This window comes from Palaemon carinicauda, chromosome 22 (genome assembly GCF_036898095.1).
Source record: "Palaemon carinicauda isolate YSFRI2023 chromosome 22, ASM3689809v2, whole genome shotgun sequence".
Taxonomy (NCBI): Eukaryota; Metazoa; Arthropoda; class Malacostraca; order Decapoda; family Palaemonidae; genus Palaemon; species Palaemon carinicauda.
This window is the reverse complement of record NC_090746.1, coordinates 55,472,302-55,494,237: the sequence shown is the minus strand read 5'-3', so window position 1 is coordinate 55,494,237 and position 21,936 is coordinate 55,472,302. Positions and strand designations below refer to the sequence as shown.

Genomic DNA, 21,936 nt, shown 5'->3' with positions numbered 1-21,936 from the left:
AATGTTGTTTCTTGAGAGCGCCCAGATTAAGGGTATTGATGAGGTCCTGTTATAGGGGTGTTCGCCCTGGATATAACAGCTCCTGGGAGTCTTTCAGCATCCTGAGAGGATGGCTGGGCTTCGTGAGGAAAGCAGACTAATGAGGCAAAGTAATCATCAGAGTCAGCTTCCTTACCAGGTACCTATACTTAAGTTGGTTTTTTATGAAATAATTGTCAAAAAACTCTTGAGCATATACGCCTTTATTGTATTAATACTGGTCTCTACCCACCACCATGGGTGTGAATCAGCTATTATATATTCACCGGCTAAGTTTAATATTTAAAAATGATATTTTGATTATAAAATAAATTTTTGAATATACTTACCCGGTGAATATATAAATTAAAGGCCCTCCCTTCCTCCCCGATAGAGACCCAGCGGACTGAGAAGAACTGGAGAAATTGACAAGTATATGCAGTATCTAGCCGATAGTCGGCGCTGGTGGTCACACCCGCAACCTTCACGGCGATCGCTCGCGAGTTTTTGGAATCTGTCGAGCCGTCGGAGACGTCAGCTATTATATATTCACCAGGTAAGTATATTCGAAAATTTATTTTATAATCAAAATATCATTTTATTCTAAATTTTACAATAATTGTAACATTCCTAGGTTCTGCATTTGGCAATTGAACCATCAGATGTTTAGAAATTGAGAAAAAATATATAAATATATGTAAATCTTGACTTCTGACTTAAAAAATTATATTGTGAGTTTTATCAAAGCTTGTTCCCTCTCTTAGGGTTAGAGGTGATATTGACAGTGTTTCCTTAAGTCTTATGCATGGGTGCTTACTGTTATTACAGTACTGTACAGTACTCCTGCCATACCACTGCATTATTTTGCATGACTGAATTGATAAGGATTTCTACCTATAGTCTGGTTGCTAAGTACTTCCTAATATTCTATAAAAATTAACAGGTCGCCCAAGAAAGAACTGGCCTGCTCCAGTAGTTACGGAATCTATAAAACTTGAGCCAGGGATTTCACAGCATAGTATCATGGATGGGACAGTGGAAACTACACATATTACTGATGTTGCTCATGAAGATCTCATGACAACAATGGCTGGAGTTGATTTAAGTGGCTCTGAAAAGCACAATCTTCTGATCTCCTTTCAAAAGCCAGAAACAGGGGAGATGGTGATAACCATGTTGCCACCTCCTCCTGGGACTGAACACCAGCAGGAAATACCAGAACAAACAACAGGCAAGTGTGATGTAATGTACATTTTTTATAATCTGGTATTTTTAGTGTAAATGTAAATGAGGACTTATGAGAGTAACTGAATTTAAGATACTAATATGATGTTTATACCTGATATTTTACTTAATATTGTTAGTATGCAAGTAAATAAATAACTTAAATATTATAGGATACATAAAGCAATGGTAAACAATGAAAAAAATGAAACAGACAGCAGAAACATTAGCATAGACATAAAAAGTGATTCAGTACTGTAAACAATTCATCATATATTGCAGAAAATTAAGTATATATGGAGAATGGGAAATGAGTAAAGTCTAAAAATTATGTTATTTTCTTCCCAAGCTAAACTTCATTCAAATTATGGGCCATTGATTCCAAATAGCAATAGAGTGAACTCACCCAAAAAGTTTACTTTGTTTCATTTTTAGTGTTATTCAATGAAAGATATATAATTATTTTTAGATTAATATATTTACCACATCACATTAATCTTCCCGTTAAGGATTTTGTAACCACTATGAAGTGTTTCTTAGCATAAAAATGGTAAAGTATTTGGAATAATGAATCGGAACATAATTAATTAAAATAAATTGAAACAATTGTTTATTCCTATGCTGATACAAACTAATGAGTCATTTATATGGGTTACTCCTAGTACTGTACCTCTTTCTGCGACCAGACAATAATAAAAGAGGATTTGGTTGCATCATAACTGATTACTTACAACTCCACTGCTGGGCAGTGTTGTGTTTTGGTGCAAGGTAAGCCTCACTTCTATTCTGGTCGCTGTTACTATAGGTGTCCCCTCTTCACTCTATGATCACGACTTACATCATCCACACTGGATTACCCTGATACTGAATAGTACTTTGTCTTTTTTTATCATTGTCACTAATTGTCCTTATCATTATCATTGCTACGATTGTACTGGCCAATGGCTAGTGCATCTAGTGTCATGTGACCTTGCCCTGGCCATAATGGTCACCCTTGTGGCACCATGAGTCTGCTTGATGTTGATCTGCATCTTTTCTGCCACTCATGCCGTGGCAAATGATGTTCTGTGGAATCTCCATGTGAGTAATGTAGGGAGTGGATGTCCTCCAAGTGGGAGAGATATTGTTCTCCCTCCTCATCTACCAGCAATGGTAAGAAGTGTAAGCTCTTTTCTGCATCGAAAGATATCCCCCATCCTGCTTCTTTGTGTCTTGAGTCTTCTGAGGCTCCAGTTACGGAGGATGACGGCCATAATGATAATTAAATTATTGATGTTCATAATTTTATAAATATATTATCACCAAATATTGGTGCTAAGTGATCCCGAGTCGATGCTTGTGACAGATCCCTTTGCTACGGTCACTCCGCTCCCTGAGCCAGATCCTGTCCCAGTATCCTTGGTACCTTTTTATTCAGAAATGCATAGATCTCCCCTGCCTCCCCCTAGTGTATCGAATGGTTAGCCCTATATGCCTAATTTTATTCAGGATGACTTTTTGCTTCTGGAGGTATCTCCCATCATAACGTCAAAAAATCTGCCCTCTTTCTGGTACATAAAACCCTATAGTTGAGCATGGTGAAGATATGCTCTTTAGGGTTTAAACTAAGTACCTGGTTGTAAGTCCTAGTTTCATTATATTCAAAATATATTATTATTATTATTACAGTATTACTATCCAAGCTACAACCCTAGTTGGAAAAGCAAGATGCTATAAGCCCAAGGGCTCCAACAGGGAAAAATAGCCCAGTGAGGAAAGGAAATATGGAAATAAATAAATGGAGAACAAATTAACAATAAATCATTCTAAAATAAGTAACAACGTCAAAACAGACATGTTATATATAAACTAATAACAACATCAAAAACAAATATGTCATAAATAAACTATAAAAAGACTCATGTCCGCCTGGTCAACAAAAAAGCATTTGCTCCAACTTTGAACTTTTGAAATTCTACTGATTCAACCACCCGATTAGGAAGATCATTCCACAACTTTGTAACAGCTGGAATAAAACTTCTAGAGTAATGTACTGCGTAGTATTGAGCCTCGTGATGGAGAAGGCCTGGCTAGTATAATTAACTGCCTGCCTAGTATTACGAACAGGATAGAATTGTCCAGGGAGATCTGAATGTAAAGGATGGTCAGAGTTATGAAAAATCTTATGCAACATGCATAATGAACTAATTGATCGACGGTGCCAGAGATTAATATCTAGATCAGGAATAAGAAATTTAATAGACCGTAAGTTTCTGTCCAACAAATTAAGATGAGAACCAGACAGGAGAACAATACTCAAAACAAGGTAGAATGAAAGAATTAAAACACTTCTTCAGAATAGATTGATCACCGAAAATCTTGAAAGACTTTCTCAATAAGCCTATTTTTTGTGCAATTGAAGAAGACACAGACCTTATATGTTTCTCAAAAGTAAATTTACTGTCGAGAATCACACCTAAAATTTTGAAAGAGTCATACATATTTAAAGAAACATTATCAATACTGAGATCCGGATGTTGAGGAGCCACCGTCCTTGACCTACTTACAATCATACTTTGAGTTTTGTTAGGATTCAACTTCATACCCCATAATTTGCACCATGCACTAATTCTAGCTAAATCTCTATTAAGGGATTCACCAACCCTAGATCTACATTCAGGGGATGGAATTGATGCAAAGAGAGTAGCATCATCTGCAACAAGCTTGTTTTCTAGGCCAAACCACATGTCATGTGTATATAGTATGAAAAGTAATGGGCCAAGAACACTACCCTGTGGAACACCGGATATCACATTCCTATAATCACTATGGTGCCCATCAACAACAACTCTTTGAGATCTATTACTTAAAAAATCAATAATAATGCTAAGAAACGACCCACCCACTCCCAACTGTTTCAGTTTGAAAACAAGGGCCTCATGATTAAGACAGTCAAAGGCAGCACTAAAATCAAGGCCAATCATACGAACTTCCCGACCACAATCAAGGGATTTCTGTACAGCATTGGAGATTGTGAGAAGGGCATCACATGCTCCAAGGCCTTTACGAAAACCAAATTGTAAACTAGGGAGTAGATGATTACCTTCAGCAAACCTTTTAAACTGAAATATACTAAAATTAAGATTTTCATTCTTTACTGAACTTCAAAACTCCAACCCAGTGATGGGTGAAAATAAAATCAATTAGCTTGCTGCTGGTTATTAATGTTATGCTTATGAAATTATTTATTAAAAAAGTAATACTTGAAAATTATTTCATATTTTTTGTCCTTTCAGAAGGAACACAAACTGAAGACACAGATCTCCCATTAGGTAAGTGACTTCTCATGTTTATTATTTTACAGCAGCTTTTACAAACTAGTAATCATGTTAAGGTGTAGAAATGGAATGTATCTGGTATCTTAATTTTGAATTACAAGTGGTTTGTATATGTCTTTTTAATAGACAAAATTTATTTAACTTGAACCCTACTGCTCTCTATACTTTACGAGAGCAGAGAAAAGAATTCCACATCATAAACAAGATTAGAAAGTATTATCTTTTGAATGTTTTTATAATTGACTTCATTTTTTACTGGGATGTAAACCCATGGCCAGATTGAGTGATCGAGACCTATATAAGGTACTTTCTCCCTCAAAATACTTTCCATTTCACAGAAAGTTATTTCACAGAAAGTTAAAAATTTCCTGTCATTCAGAAAATCTACCACTGACCACTTGTTATTTTTTTATAAATAGTGATGTAGCTGTATGAGTTTGCACAAAAATATAGATTTTTCAATATTAAACTTAGTCGGTGATCATATAAGCTGTCAGCTCTGCTGCCCGACAGAAAAACCTAAGGACAAAATACGCCAGCGATCGCTATACAGGTGGGGGTGTACATCAACAGCGCCATCTGTCGAGCAGGTACTCAAGTACTCCATGTAAACACAGAACCAATTTTCTCTCTGTCGTGCCACTGGCAAGACCTACTAAATACGCTGTTGCTTACTGGATTGATTTTCACAGATTTTGGTGAAGTACTCATTTCTAGTTATTAGCTTTCGCTTTGCAGAGGTTATCTTCAATACTTCCTTGCATTCTTTGATTGAATTTTGGATTATTTGTTGACGACTTGGATAGATTTTGAATTTCCCCTTTGACTAATTCAAGATGGCTGACCCTTCTCAAGTCCCTAAATACAGGAAGTGTAGTGCTAGGGACTGTTCAAGGCGTCTTCCGAAGGCCTCTATCGATCCGCACACCATTTGTTCCAATTGTCGGGGTAAATCCTGTCAATGGGAAGATCGGTGTGAGGAATGCGTTGGGCTTTCGGAATTCGATTTTCTCGAATTCCTTAAATATTCACGTAGGCTAGAGAGAGATAGAGTCAGGAGGAGTTCATCTCGCTCAGTTGATTTTTCCTCTCCCCATGCCCCACAACCTATTCCTTCCCCTGTAGTGGTTGCTCCTGATCCCCCTTCTAGCACTCAACAACCTTCGATGGCAGATATGATGCGTGCCATCCAGGCTCTGGGTGAGAGAGTCGAGTCATTGGCGAGTGACCGTAACCAACTCATGGCAGACGTCAGGGAGTTGAAGGGTAAGAGTGCAGTGGGTAGTGACCTAGTGAGTGGAAGTGTTGTGAAAAGTGTTAGTGTTGCGCTTGAGGGTGCGTCTGTTCGTGCCTGTCGTCCTCCCAGTCCGGGACCTCTTGCAAGCTCCCAAGCCCAGGGGAGAAGCAATGTCGTACGACCAAAGGGTTCGACAGGCTTTAATCAGCGGACAGACGTTCCCTCCGTGGTTTCGGACGTATCTTGCCAAGATCGCCCCACCCACAAGAAGACGAGAGAGCCCATTTATTCCTCGTCTGCGGAAGATGTTTCTCGGAAGAAACAATGGACCAAGGTCTCACGACCTCTCAAACGCAAGGTCCCTTCCGCGCAAGTCCAACGGCCCAGTTGTAGCCACTGGGTCAGTTCGGACTCGCTGCAGTCTTCAGATGACTGCACACCTCCTAAGAGAGGCAAAGCGGTACCGCAACAGGCAGTAACACCGTCTGTTGCCGCACCTGCTACTGTAGACCCTAAGTGGGCTTTGCTGCAGACCATGCAGACACAGTTGTCATCGTTAATGCAGGACTTTCGTGCGGAGAAGGTTGACGCTGCACCCGTTAGCCTACAACCAACCACGGTTGTGCGTCCAGTTGACGCTGAGGCTACCTTCTCCCGCACTCCAGCTGTGAGAGTCCCGCCACCCATGCGCACTGTACCCTGCCAGCCGCATGTTGACGTTCGCCGACGCACGGAACCCTCCGTTGACGTTCGCGAGTTACAACAACAACAACCTAAGTTGTTTTGTTTTGACGCGGTGCGTCAACCTCCGCAACCCACTGTGGTTACCCCTACTCGCCCACAGCAGACTATACAGTCGGGAGTAGACGCTTTGCGCCCCCGCGCAGCTATGGTTGTTGCCTGCTCTCAGACTGACCAACAGTTCCATGACGTTGCGTCCAGTGCAGTCACGCATGCACCCGTGATGCCGGACTCAGCTGACCAGCCAATGCCTACTCCTTTGCCGCTTCCTCTTCAGCATTCAGACAATGGACTCTCTGATGATGACGACGCTGCACACCTTGACGACCCGCACACGGACATCGACGAACCCAAGACCACGCCTCCCTCCCTGGACTTTAGAAAAGTACTTGCACTGTTCAAGGACTTGTATCCAGATCAGTTTGTTTCTGCGGCCCCACGCTCACCTCCATCTGAGTTCGCTTTAGGCACGCAGTCATCCGCGCCTGCCTTTACGAAGCTCGTCCTCGCCCGCTCGTCCAAGAGAGCTTTAAGGGTGTTGGGAGATTGGATGCAGTCCAAAAAGCACCTGGGGAAGACAGCATTCTTGTTTCCCCCTGCGAAACTCGCTTCCAGATCGAGCGTCTGGTATGCCACGGGAGAAGTTCTCGGCTTGGGAGTTCCTGCCTCTGCCCAGGGCGACTTCTCAAGTCTAGTAGACTCTCCCCGCAGGCTGGCCATGAGACGCTCCAAGATTTGTTGGACTCCTTCAGATTTAGATCATCTGATGAAAGGAGTGTTCAGAGCGTTCGAAGTGTTTAACTTTTTGGACTGGTGTTTGGGAGCGTTGAGCAGGAAGACCTCCCCTTCTGACAAGGAAACTTCCATGCTCATTATGTCCTGCATGGACAAGGCCATACGGGACGGTTCCAGTGAGCTTGCGGCTTCGTTCGTTTCCGGGGTCCTCAAGAAACGAGAAAACCTTTGCTCCTTCTTGTCAGCTGGAGTAACTCAATGTCAGAGGTCGGAGCTTATGTTTGCCCCTCTCTCGAAGTGCCTTTTCCCAGAGGAGTTGATCAAGGAGATTGCTGCCTCCTTGATTCAAAAAGACACGCATGACCTGGTTGCGTCATCTGCACGCAAAGCCACCCCTTTGCCTTCCGTGTCTAGACCCAGGATGGATACTCCAGCGTCAAGATTCATTCTGCCCTTTCGTGGCAGAGCCTCCAGCAGAGGAGGTGCTCGTGCCGAAGGGAAACGTGGGAGCAAGAAGGTACCAAGTCCTTTAGAGGCAGAGTCTGACTGCCACATTCTTCAGACAGCAGTGGGAGCCAGACTCAAGAACTACTGGCAGTCCTGGGAGAACAGGGGCGCAGATGCACAATCTGTGAAGTTGCTCAGAGAGGGGTACAACATCCCATTCTTGCGCAAGCCCCCTCTAGCAACGACTCCCATCGACCTCTCTCCCAGGTACAGAGAGGAGGACAAGCGACTAGCTTTGAAGCAAGAGGTGTCTCTCTTACTAGAAAAGGGAGCGGTAGTCAAAGTCCGGGACCATCAATCCCCGGGCTTCTACAACCGTCTCTTCTTAGTGGTAAAGAAGACAGGAGGGTGGAGACCGGTGCTAGACGTCAGTGCTCTGAATGTCTTTGTCACCAAGCAGACGTTCGCCATGGAGACGACAAAGTCTGTTCTAGCAGCGGTCAGGAAGGAAGACTGGATGGTCTCTTTAGACCTCAAGGACGCTTACTTTCACGTCCCCATCCACCCAGATTCCCAACCTTTTCTAAGGTTCGTTTACGGGAAGGTTGTCTACCAATTTCAAGCCCTGTGCTTTGGCCTAAGCACGGCGCCTCTTGTCTTTACGAAACTGATGAGGAATATTGCCAAATTCCTGCATTTAGCAGACATCAGAGCCTCCCTCTATTTGGACGACTGGCTTTTAAGAGCTTCGTCCAGTCGTCGCTGTCTGGAGAATCTAAAGTGGACTCTAAGATCTGACCAAGGAATTGGGTCTCCTGGTCAATATGGAAAAGTCCCAACTGGTCCCATCCCAAACTATAGTGTACCTAGGGATGGAGATTCACAGTCAAGCTTTTCGGGCTTTTCCGTCGGCCCCCAGAATAAGTCAAGCCCAAGGATGCATCCAGAACATGCTAATGAAGGACCGATGTTCAGTCAGACAGTGGATGAGTCTGATAGGGACGCTTTCATCACTGGACCAGTTCATTGCGTTAGGGAGACTGCAATTTCACCTGGCTGTTCACTGGAGAAAGGACAAGACGCTAGAAGCGGTCTCGATCCCTATTTCCGAGAAGATGAAGTCATCACTGACCTGGTGGAAGGACAACATCAACCTCAGAGAGGGTCTGCCACTGACTGTTCAGACCCCCAACCACGTTCTCTTCTCGGACGCATCGGACACGGGCTGGGGTGCGACATTAGACGGTCGGGAATGCTCGGGCACCTGGAACGCGGAGCAAAGAGCGTTACATATCAACTGCAAGGAGCTACTGGCAGTTCATCTGGCCTTGAAAAGCTTCAAGTCCCTCCTTCTAGGCAAGGTGGTGGAGGTGAACTCCGACAACACCACGGCCTTGGCGTACATCTCCAAGCAAGGAGGGACCCATTCTCTGAAGTTGTACGAGATCGCAAGGGACCTCCTCACCTGGTCAAGAGATCTAAACCTGTCTCTAGTAACGAGGTTCATTCAAGGCAACATGAATGTCATGGCGGACCGCCTCAGTCGGAAGGGTCAAATCATCCCAACAGAATGGACCCTTCACAAGAATGTATGCAAGAGACTTTGGGCCACATGGGGCCAACCTACCATAGATCTCTTTGCAACCTCAATGACCAAGAGGCTCCCAAATTATTGCTCGCCAATCCCGGACCCAGCAGCAGTTCATATAGATGCCTTTCTACTGGATTGGTCCCATCTAGACCTTTATGCATTCCCCCCGTTCAAGATTGTCAACAAGGTACTGCAGAAGTTCGCCTCTCACGAAGGGACAAGGTTGACGTTGGTTGCTCCCCTCTGGCCCGCGAGAGAATGGTTCACCGAGGTACTGCAATGGCTAGTGGACGTTCCCAGAACACTTCCGCTAAGAGTGGACCTTCTACGTCAGCCACACGTAAAGAAGGTACACCCAAGCCTCCACGCTCTTCGTCTGACTGCCTTCAGACTATCGAAAGACTCTCGAGAGCTAGAGGCTTTTCGAAGGAGGCAGCCAGGGCGATTGCTAGAGCAAGGAGGACATCCACTCTTAGAGTCTACCAGTCGAAGTGGGAAGTCTTCCGAAGCTGGTGCAAGTCGGTATCAGTATCCTCAACCAGTACCTCTGTAACTCAAATAGCTGACTTCCTTTTATATCTGAGGAAGGAAAGATCTCTTTCAGCTCCCACGATCAAGGGTTACAGAAGCATGTTGGCAGCAGTCTTCCGTCACAGAGGCTTAGATCTTTCCAACAACAAAGATCTACAGGACCTCCTTAAGTCTTTTGAGACCTCGAAGGAGCGTCGTTTGGCCACACCAGGTTGGAATTTAGACGTGGTACTAAGATTCCTTATGTCAGAAAGGTTCGAGCCGCTACAATCAGCCTCCTTTAAAGATCTCACTTTAAAGACTCTTTTCCTCGTCTGCTTAGCTACAGCTAAAAGAGTCAGTGAGATACACGCCTTCAGCAGGAACATCGGATTTTCATCTGAAACGGCTACATGTTCTTTGCAGCTTGGTTTTCTAGCCAAAAACGAACTACCTTCTCGTCCTTGGCCGAAATCGTTCGATATTCCAAGCCTTTCTAATTTGGTTGGAAATGAACTAGAAAGAGTCTTGTGCCCTGTTAGAGCTCTTAAGTTCTATTTAAAACGAACTAAACCTTTACGAGGACAGTCAGAAGCTTTATGGTGTGCTATTAAGAAACCTTCTTTACCTATGTCGAAGAATGCAGTTTCCTATTATATTAGACTGTTGATACGAGAAGCTCATTCCCATCTGAATGAGGAAGACCATGCTTTGCTGAAGGTAAGGACACATGAAGTTAGAGCTGTCGCAACTTCAGTGGCCTTCAAACAAAACAGATCTCTGCAGAGTATAATGGACGCAACCTATTGGAGAAGCAAGTCAGTGTTCGCGTCTTTTTATCTTAAAGATGTCCAGTCTCTTTACGAGAACTGCTACACCCTGGGACCATTCGTAGCAGCGAGTGCAGTAGTGGGTGAGGGCTCAACCACTACATTCCCCTAATTCCATAACCTTTTTTAATCTTTCTCTTGAAATGTTTTTTATTGTTGTTTTTGGGTTGTCCGGAAGGCTAAGAAGCCTTTCGCATCCTGGTTGATTTGGCGGGTGGTCAAATTCTTTTCTTGAGAAGCGCCTAGATTAGAGGTTTTGATGAGGTCCTTTAGTATGGGTTGCAACCCTTGATACTTCAGCTCCTAGGAGTCGCACAGCATCCTATGAGGATCGCGAGGCTCAGTAAGGAAGACGTACTTAAAAAAGGCAGAGTAATTGTTCAAGTCGACTTCCTTACCAGGTACTTATTTATTTTATGTTTGTTATTTTGAATAACTGCTAAAATGAAATACAAAATACTTAGCTCTTAATAATGTAAACATGTAATGCTGGTCTCTACCCACCCCCCTGGGTGTGAATCAGCTTATATGATCACCGGCTAAGTTTAATATTGAAAAATGTTATTTTTATTAATAAAATAAATTTTTGAATATACTTACCCGGTGATCATATATTAAAGGACCCTCCCTTCCTCCCCAATAGAGACCCAGTGGACCGAGGAGAAAATTGGTTCTGTGTTTACATGGAGTACTTGAGTACCTGCTCGACAGATGGCGCTGTTGATGTACACCCCCACCTGTATAGCGATCGCTGGCGTATTTTGTCCTTAGGTTTTTCTGTCGAGCAGCAGAGCTGACAGCTTATATGATCACCGGGTAAGTATACTCATAAATTTATTTTATTAATAAAAATAACATATTTCAGAAACTTGGTTTGCATTTTAATTTACAGTTCTTAAGGAAAGAAATAGGTTGTAAAATTATCTTTATAAAACTTAATTAATGATGAATTTTTTGCCTTTGCAAGTCATAGCTCATGTTAAGTTTTTAATTAGTTCCAAGACTTGCAATCAAACACAAGAAGGGACTTACCACAAATTATCCCTTTTGAAAACAACATGGACACCCTGTAAACTGTCACAAGCAACCTTATAACTGCCAAGTCAAAAAGTCATTTGATGGTTTAACTTTTTACTGTCTAATAACTTTTTTCATTTCAGTTGTTAGGAATGTGAAAATTCCACATTTAGTTTTCTGTTATTTTCCAACAAAAAGCAACATGAAAAAGGACTCAACAAAAAAATAATAAATTAACATGAGGTGTGACTTCCACCTATACAGTATAGTATATTAAAAAATACTCAATCTAGTACAATGTTTTCAACAAAACATGTTATGATATAAAACTTATAAATCATACTTAATTTCAGATGACTTGGGAATTAATGGCCATAAATGTGAGGAATGTGGAGAAATTATCCAGTTCAAGAGAGACTATATCCGACACTTAAAACAGAAACATGACCTACGACCTTTTGAATGTGAGCAGTGTGGCAAGACATTTACATCATATGCGGCTCTTGATTCCCATCACAAAATGCATGGTTTAGAAAGGCCACACAGATGTGACTACTGTGGCAAGGGCTTTGTAGACCCATCACACTTGAAAACACACATTCTGACACATACTGGAGAGCGGCCTCACAAGTGCCAACAGTGCTTCAAAACTTTTGTTCAAGCCTCTCAGCTTAAAAAACATTTAGCTATTCATGAGGAAACTCACCAGTTCAGATGTTCTGTTTGTAATCGTTCATTTGCTCATAGAGACACTTTGTACACGCATATGAAAACTCACACTTCAAATAGACCTTTTATATGTGATATTTGTAGTTTAGGTTTTGTGACTAGCAGTGGTTTGAATCGCCATAGAAAAGTTCATAAAAGATCTACAGATCCTGTTCATAATGTGGTGGATGAACTTAAATGTGGTGTATGTCAAGCAAGTTTTACATTCAAAAGAACACTGACTAAACATTTGAATATGGTACACGGTGATGGTACTCTTATTAAAGAGGAGAATGAATCTGATAGTACTAAAGGATATCAAGAAGAAGAGGGATCAATTGTCGAGCAACTCCAAGAACAACTTAATGAGGGATATGCTCCAAAAACATCTGAATTGTATGATGAACCTAAACAGTCAGAGACATTAGAAAGCAGATACCCAACAAATCCTTTCAAATGCGGTATTTGTGAAGAATCATTCACAGATGTTGATATCCTATGCGATCATTATACAAACTGTCATACAGGTGAACAAGAAGTTTACTGTGACATTTGCAGTGTAGGTTGTGCAACAGATCAACAATTAGACCAGCATAAACAGCTGCATATTATTGAAGAGGAACAATCTATAATCCAGACAACACCCACTGATGAATATCCATTTGTTTGTAATGTTTGTGGAAAGAGCTTCAGAAAACAACAAGAATTGATTCGCCATCGAAGAGTTCACTCCCAGGATAGAAACTACAAGTGCGAGCTATGTGGTGCTGGGTTCCCCTTAAAATCTGCTTTAGATAAGCATGTATTAGTTCACACTGGAGAACGACCATTTAAATGTGATGTTTGTCTGAAGAGTTTTCGCCAGAGTGCAGCTTTAGTCAGACATAAATTATGGACTCACCGGTTAAAGAATCAAAACAAATGTGAACTGTGTGGGAAAACCTTTTTCACTCCTGCCCTTCTAACTTATCATCTGGATAGTCATGGCGATGCAGGTGAAACTGTGAAATCACGGCTAGCAGAGGCAGCAGAAAATATAGATTCTACTGCTGAAGAATTGCAGTCTGAGCAACAACATAGTTCTGGTATTAAAGACATCAGTGAGGACAGTGGTCATAGGTGTGAATATTGCAGCGAGAGCTTCCAGTCATACGTAGCCCTTCTGACTCACAAGTTAACTCATAAACTTTCAGCATCTTACAAATGTGATTTATGTCACAGAACGTTTCGTGAGAAAAGATATTTGCAGAAACATAAACTAACTCATAAAGGTGTTAAGAGTTGGAAGTGTGACATCTGTAAGAAAGCATTTGCAACTAAACTTACATTAATCAGACATTCTCATGTACATTTGCGAGAAGCACTAAGACCAGGTCCGGAATTGCCGTATATTCCAGAAGAGGAGGAAGAAAATGGCGAGGGAATCAGTGGCAGCACTCTACCTGCAGTTCTTAAGTGTGATGAATGTGGTATTGACTTTGCTCACAAAAGTCATTTTGTACGCCATAAATTGCTTCATTCAGGCACACCACTTTTGAAATGTGGATTGTGCAGTAAACTATTTGTTCATAAGAGTGATATTATACGACATAAAGTAATGCATTCATTCATGTTTACTTGTGATGTTTGTGGCCGTAATTTTCATAAAAGGTCTTTGTTTATCATGCACAAAAAAAAGCATATCGATGAAAAACCTTTCAAGTGTGAGTGTGGAAAAAGCTTTTCTACCAGTGGTAATTACAATACACACCGACGTATTCATAGTGGTGAGAAACCATACAAATGTGATGTATGTGATTACAAGTGTTCACAGAGTGGAAGACTATTAAAACACAAACGAATGCATACAGGAGAAAAACCTTACCAATGTGATATTTGTGGGAAATATTTTGCTAATGCTGAATCAGTGAAAATACACATGCGCATACACACAGGTGAACGTCCTTTCAAATGCGGTAATTGCGGTAAAACATTCATCAACAACAGTAGTCTTAATCAGCATATGAGAGATCATATTAGAGAGGAAATGTTCAAGTGTGATATGTGTAATCATAAGTTTAGAAGGGAGCATCATCTTGCAAAGCATCGGCAATTTCATCACTTGCAACAGCAGTATCAGAATGTTAGTATGGGTTTAGATTCTGATACCAATGTTGAAGCTCATCTTTATATGTGTGAAATATGTGGGAGAGTGTTTGATAAAAAGAAATATTTATACACACATCATAATGTTCATTCACGCCAGCGAAACTTCCCTTGTACATACTGTGGTAAACAATTAGCATCTCGGCTTGCTCTGAAAAATCACAATCTAATACATACAGGTGAAATGCCTTACAAGTGTGATTTTTGTGAAAAAGAGTTCCGCAGTTCCTCTAATCTGAAAAGGCATGTACGAACACACGTCACTCAAGATGCATTGCGATGCGATGTTTGTGATGAAACATTTTACAGTCCCGATCTTCTGAATCAACATAAAGCCAACCATATGCAAGGCATGATGATGATGAATCCAAGTGTTGATGGTGTATCAGCATCAGATAATTCTCCTCATTTATATGTGTTTGAGACAGTAGGTGAAGTAAGTGAAGCCATGGAATCTACCCAACAACTTTTAGTTGATAACCAACAGCAGTTTTTAGTTGACAGTTCACAACCACTCTTAGTGTTCCCAGAACCAACAAATACCCCATATTCAGAATTACCAGAATCAGCTGATCAAGATCCTGAACCAGTAACATCAGATTCATTGCCATTAGCTGAAGTGGTAATGGTGCAGGAAATGAAAGATGAACAGCAAGAAGAGGAGGAAGAACGTGTAATAGAGAAACCCTTTAAATGTGAAGTTTGTACTAAATCATTTGCCAAAAAGCAGTACTTGACCAAACATAAATACAGACACAGAGAGGTTAAACCACATCCATGTGATATATGTGGCAAAAGATTTGCTCAGAAGTTTGAGGTGGCAGTTCACAAGATAAAACATACCGGTGAACGTCCTTATCAGTGTGATATATGCCGTAAACCTTTTAGAAGCAAAGTCAACCTATTAAATCATAAAATGCGTCACACTGGAGAATATCCTTTCCTTTGTTCCGTTTGCCGTAAAGGATTTTCAACTCAGCTACAGCTTGAACGTCATGTTAGTCTCCACACAGGTTCTCATCCCTATAAATGTGCATTGTGTCATAGAGGTTATACTCAGCGTACAAATCTCATAAAGCATTTATCCAAGCACCACGATATTGAAGATCCTAATCAATTAGACACTGTAAACTCACTTGAAAATGAAGAGGCAGTTGAAAACATGGAAAGTATAGATGAAGGCGAAGACGAGTCAGTGCTGTCTGTACCAGAAGCTACTCTAGATGGAAGAAATGGTGGCCGTGCTGGAGTTGAAGAGGCAGAGCAAGCTGCTGCTGCCATTGCTATGGATGCAGACTTACTGAACTCAGATGACCAGCAAGCTGCATATTCTGTTGTAGAAGTCCATCCTGACTACCTAAAAGACTTCTTAGCCGGACAGCAGGTAGTTGCTACTCATGAAATGGACCCAAAACTCTTCCAGTCTATTCTTCAAGGACGTGGTGCAGGTGATGATGGTGAAACTATATCTGATGCACAGATTGTCCATGTGTCCACAATGGATGATTAAGTTTTTAATAATACATGGCCAAAGTATGTACTTTTGTACAATTTAAATACAAGTATACTGTACTGTATTTTATGCCTTTAAATATTCATAGTTTATTTATGAAATGTTGTACACGAGGTTTTTAAACTAAAACACTGAAGACTTTTGTTTGTGGAATTTCTTTTTTAATTTTCATAAATGCTCTAGAAGTATGTACAGAGCCTTACTTTCCAAGTAAAATGTTATCTGTAAACTAATTTCATGTTCATTTGTTTTTGTATGTGGTGCAAGATATGAATTGAATTCTGCTTAGTATTCATATATTAAGACTTTGAAAAGCAGTTATGCTAGAAAAGATGTCATCAAAGACTTACATATTGATTTTTCTCCAAAATTACAGTAAATGTTTTAGATATTGTGTACTTAACTGGCACCAGTTTTACATTTCTTGAATTAAGGAAATCCTTTGAATAATGCAGAACAGTACCAAAGAAATATAAATGTTTCCTACCCAGTTCAATTAAGATGCTTTTGTAAAACCATGCAATCTAGTTTGTTTAATGTAAGTATTATGACAAATATCACACTTAGGAGGTAAACAAAAAAGTTCTTTTCTTACATCATGAACTTTGAGAGAGAAAGAGAGTAGGTTTATTTTACAGTATCCCAAATCTTAGGTTAGAGAACTTCTAAGACCTGATATTGATATAACAGATCAAGAACTTTATTTCATTGTTACAGGTTCCATAGTAAAGAAGTTCAAATCTAAAGCCTAATATGTTCATCTTTTGATGAAAAAAATACCTGATAGCTTATAAACCTTAGAACAGTTTTGATTTTTACAATGAGGTTTTGACAAAATGGTTAGATTTTTGGCTGTAATTGTATAAGAGTAAATAAAATGACAGACATATTTGATAAGCTTCAAAGGTTTTTCAAATGCAACTCAAATTGACTGAAATCTTTGCACAATAACAACAGCAGTAATAGAACATGTACAAAGGAGATAGGAAATTGGAGTGGCTCTTTTAATGTACATAAAAATATATGCTCTGAACTTCTTTTTTATCTTTATTTAATATTGTAATAAATTGCCAATGCAATATGAGATGAATGTATAAGGAGCACTTAATTCAGTACAGTAGAATTGTAGATATCAAAATTAGTTTATTGAAGATGGCTATTCAAACACAGATACAATACAGTATGTTCAAACATCGTTATATTTTCATAAAATAATTAACATGTACATTATTGGATTACTGTACAGTACTGCGCTCAAGGCAACAAAAATCACTCTCATTGTGAAGTGTTTGTGTAGTTTACAGTACATACTTGCATAAAATCATACATAAAACATGATACAGTAAATGAAATGAATGAACTTTCAAGCTCACTCTACCCATACCATTCTTTGACTTTGAAATTATATCTTTTGTTTCAATATTATGGTGGTTATAACAACTACGGTATAGTTTTTGCCTTATTACTATCACTAACCTTCATTAGCACTATTTTTTATGCATTTACATACAGTACTGTATACTGTACCAAAACAAACAAAACACATTTTTTGAAAACTTAACAAGAAAGTTTTGTGGGTGTGCTCTAGGAGACATCTACATTTAAACTGAGTATATAACACAGTAGCTTTGCGTGTTTGAGTGGCATCATGCTGTTGGCGATACGCGCCTTGCCTTGTGCAAGTTCCAACGAGTCTCTATTCTTGTTTGACCTCTAAAAATAACAGTAAAAAATAGAATAGTTTTGAGGAAGAATTAATTGCTCCAATTAAGAAATTTTTAAACTCTACAAGGTTCCACTGTAATGTATATCATGAAAATCATATAACTAAATTTAAAGGTCTGTAGTGTTGCAACAGTGATCTGTTCACAAAAAATTAAATACATAGTGTTTGTCATCTTACTTTAAACTAGGTGCCAAAATAGCAGAAAATAATCTAAAACTTAAATGTAGCTCACTTTTCCTGTGTGCAGCCAGTTAGTTATTTCACTAATACAAGGACTATAAAATGTTTTAATGAGTATGGCATACTGTATTAAAATATAAACATATGCCTTAAAAATAAGGTATTGCTTTGTGTTGTGCTATCAGAAAATACACAGTGTTTTGTAGTTTATCTTTAGTTGTTAGTCAAACTGTACTTTATTTTTATAAACTTTCCCTAGTACAAGACACAAATGGAAAATAGCAAGCCACAAAAAATATGTAAGGATTTGAAATTCAGGTTTTATGATCCAAGACGCTTAGTCATTGTAAACATATCCATGAATATAGCCTAGGCGTACAATACATCAAGCATATGGTCCATTTAACAGAGATTCCTGTGGTGTTCAAAACTGATGTGTGGTTTTAACTCTTATTTCTGGGTTCCTTTTATGAGCTTATAGAGATATTTTTCTTTAATTGCTTTGTTTACTTTTAAGCAAAAGAGATTTACAAGATTTTTATTAACAAAAATTATGTGTTGTATAATGTATATTACTGTTATTTATGCCTATTATTACATATACATAAACTTATGGAAAATATAGAAACAATTTCCATGCTATTCTAAGTAAAACCCTTACTGTATTTTGTCGACATGTAATTTTTTTTTTCTACATTATTTTTTTATTGACATCACTGGAATCTCAAATAGTTAACCATTCACTTAGATTGATTATCCTTCAATTTTATGATTTTACCTTAAATGAAGTATGTTAAAAATTGTCAGGCTTATTTTACCAAATTCATAGCACTGTTCAAGTAAGCACTCATAGAGGAAAATATTTTTCATTTAAAAAAAGTTTGTATTAAACAAACCATACCCTTGTACAATTGTGCTTCAGTCCATAATATGCACTGATATATTATGTACTTGCACTTCAGTAAACTTAGGTGGCTGAAGATTTTACCGCTAGTAAGGCCCTGACCTCTGTCATTTCAATGTACAGTACATGTTATGCGATTAAAAGTCATTTATCCCTTCAAATAAAGCCATCTTCAATAGATAATCAGCAAAAATACATTATATCCCCGAATCAGTATCTATTTGCTCTGTTTATTAAAGTTATCTTATTCTCCAGATCAGCAATTTCCTTCTATTGTATTTTACCCAGGCTAATACTTTTCTTCTCCTTACTTCCTCTCCCTTCTAGTAACAATTTTTGAAGTTCAATATGTTTAATACAAGTACATTAATAGTTTTTTTTTTTTTTTAAACATATTTGGTACATACTGTACTGAACAAACCATTGCCTTTAGTCAGCTTTTCTTCCGAACATGTATACTCATGCTGCCACTATATAGTGCCAAGCTTTTCATTAAGTCGGATAAATGTGTTTCCTCTTTTCAGTGGGGTAATCTCTCACTTTCTGGGCTAATGGGAGGACTTATTCATTTTCTAAGTAAAGTATCTAGTCTTAAGACTTCAAAATGGAGAGTAAAGTGATTTAAGATGATTTGTTTATACAAATCATAAATCTCTTCTAAAACATTTCAAACTTCACTGACATTAGTTAAGATGATGATAGTTTGATGTGAAAATCCAATCTAATGTACACAGCTTAATTTCCAAAAATGAGCTATGATCAAAATGTTTGGTTTTGAATCAGCTACAAGTGATATACAGTATGTACTGTATTGAAATATTTAGTTTTTTTTTCATTAATTGCACTAGATAGTAAAAAAAAAAAAAAAGTCTCTTTCAACTTAATAATTAAATATGAATATTCTTTTACCATTTTATATACTGCACTAAATTTCATGAGGTGTATTTATCAAATGGATAGGTGTTGTTGCCTTCAGACTGAGGGATTTTCAAACTTGCTGTAGCTGCAGTGCATGTTATGTGATGAGATATGTATGGTTATATAATGAACTAAATTATATTTCTTGGTTTTTAATATAGATATTCTTCAGAAAAAATGGAAGATGAATGTACAAGGATCTCTTCTAATCACTAGCCACCTAAGACTTATTGATAAAATCATAAAAAATGTGTTTTGTATTTTAGGATGATTATTCGAAACAAGCTTATTATACAGTATACAGCATCTTAACAATGTTTTATGTACACTGTAACCAAACAAATTAATATTGCCGCAAAATTATTGTTACATGTAAAAATCCTTTTTTAAGTTGTGTATAACTTTATATTCAACTAAAGATTTTATGAAATTTTCCGAAGCACCGTCTATTTTTAGAATTTTTTTTTTCCATTGTTTTCTAAAAAGGATAAAACAAAGACAAAAATCATTAGGGACTGAACAAAGCCGGTCATGCTTTCCCCGAAATGTTTGTTTTGTAAAAATGAGTGCTAAAGGTCATGAAAATTAAGAACAAGTTTGTGTATTACCACTGTAAATTGTGCCAAACTATCCTGCTTCTAGGTAACTGTAATAGGGCATTGACTTCGTATTCAATAGCTACAATGCAACCTATTGTATGGTTGCTGTCTACTGTACATTTTCTCCTTGTATGAAATATACAGTAACTCTATCACAAATGTGTAATATGAAGCTTTTGAAGTTAAAATAATTCATGAAATACAGTGCTGTAAATAACTACTACGAAGTCTGTATAGGTTATAGAATTGTGTTAATTTTAATAAATAATTATTATTTTTACAATTCTTAGTGGTATTTAGTTTGAATGTGCCATCATTAAGGTTTGGCTAATTCAAATTTTTTTCATGACATATATCAGGAGATGTAACTTTGCTCTATAGCTTAAAAGAGTACATTTGTATTTAAATGTACATACAGCACATGCATTGCTTAGTGATGCATTATAATTATTATTATTATTACTATTTGATTTGTATCCTAGTAAATTTTTTTCTATTGATGTGAAAATGTATTCTTCAAAGATTCCATATTCTGTAATGATTTTTGATTGAAAGAATACATATATTTTTGTAATGACTTGTTTTATTATACATACTACTTTAACTTTAATCCAAGGGTTACAAGCAACAACTCAGGCTGTCCTGAATTCAAATTGTCATCTGCATTGATTTCCCATCTGCTAAAAGTATGGGAGTTACTCATCAGTTCTCAGCCTGTATATTCTTTTGTGAAACTTGTGTGAAACAAAATTGTTTACTTCACAGAAAATCAATACTGATAGGCGACTTGTATCCGCACGAAGAATAATTATATAAGGTAATAATACCCTTTTTTAGGCTTAAGCCATGTCGTCCTGATGGAAGTTCCTCATAAGGCAGCTTTCTACTTGGGATATTTCAGCGAGTGATATACTAGAAAATTTTACCTGAAGAGGTATCATGGAGTTCTCACCTCCAGAGCGAATATCCCGAGAGATATCTTATATACACCAGGGACGTGTTTAAAATAAGCCATACCTATCCTTCCTCGAATAGAGTTAACCTTGTCTCAAAGGATATGGGATAGGATTGGATACGTGGGCGCGAGAGCCGTTACAACTCACGATCCCAGTGTGCTACAGTTAACACGTTTCCTGTAAAACCATTCCTTTTTGCAGATGCCATATTACAGTTGCTTGGAGTTTTTTCTGCTTGTTTTCATAGCCTTTTTAGTGATTTAGCGATCATGGATGCTTTAGCTTCTTCTTCATCGACTAAGTTGAGTACCCTTTTCTTGTGTGTTGAACAATTTTGCATCTTCACCCAGTTTTTCATTCGATGTGCATGCCTTTTATTGCCTGTGGCTGCGCACGGTCGGCACCGGCGCATCATGTATCCAAATCGCTCCAAAATTCTTAGTTATTTAGTCTTATTATTGTAAGAATGTGTTTTATATTCTTATACAATTGTGGTATGATTACGGGGTACCTCCCCTTTATTACTAGCGTTTGCATTTGCGTTTTTTATCAGTCTTGACTTAAGGTAACTACCCTCGCCGGCAGCCATGACTGGTGAATATGCACTTGTGCACCATCCC

At 38.7% G+C, this 21,936-nt stretch overlaps 1 protein-coding gene across 1 annotated transcript in view; it reads left to right on the top strand.

The window, feature by feature from the left end:
- Positions 1-20,875, top strand: part of LOC137616455 (zinc finger protein Xfin-like) — a 106,140-nt gene extending 85,265 nt beyond the window's left edge. The window contains exons 6-8 of the mRNA XM_068346233.1: positions 962-1,249; positions 4,518-4,553; positions 12,021-20,875. Of these exons, the coding sequence (XP_068202334.1) occupies positions 962-1,249; positions 4,518-4,553; positions 12,021-16,030 (4,334 nt within the window). The 3' untranslated portion in view covers positions 16,031-20,875. The remainder of the gene's footprint in view (positions 1-961; positions 1,250-4,517; positions 4,554-12,020) is intronic.
- The last annotated feature ends 1,061 nt before the right edge of the window (positions 20,876-21,936 follow it).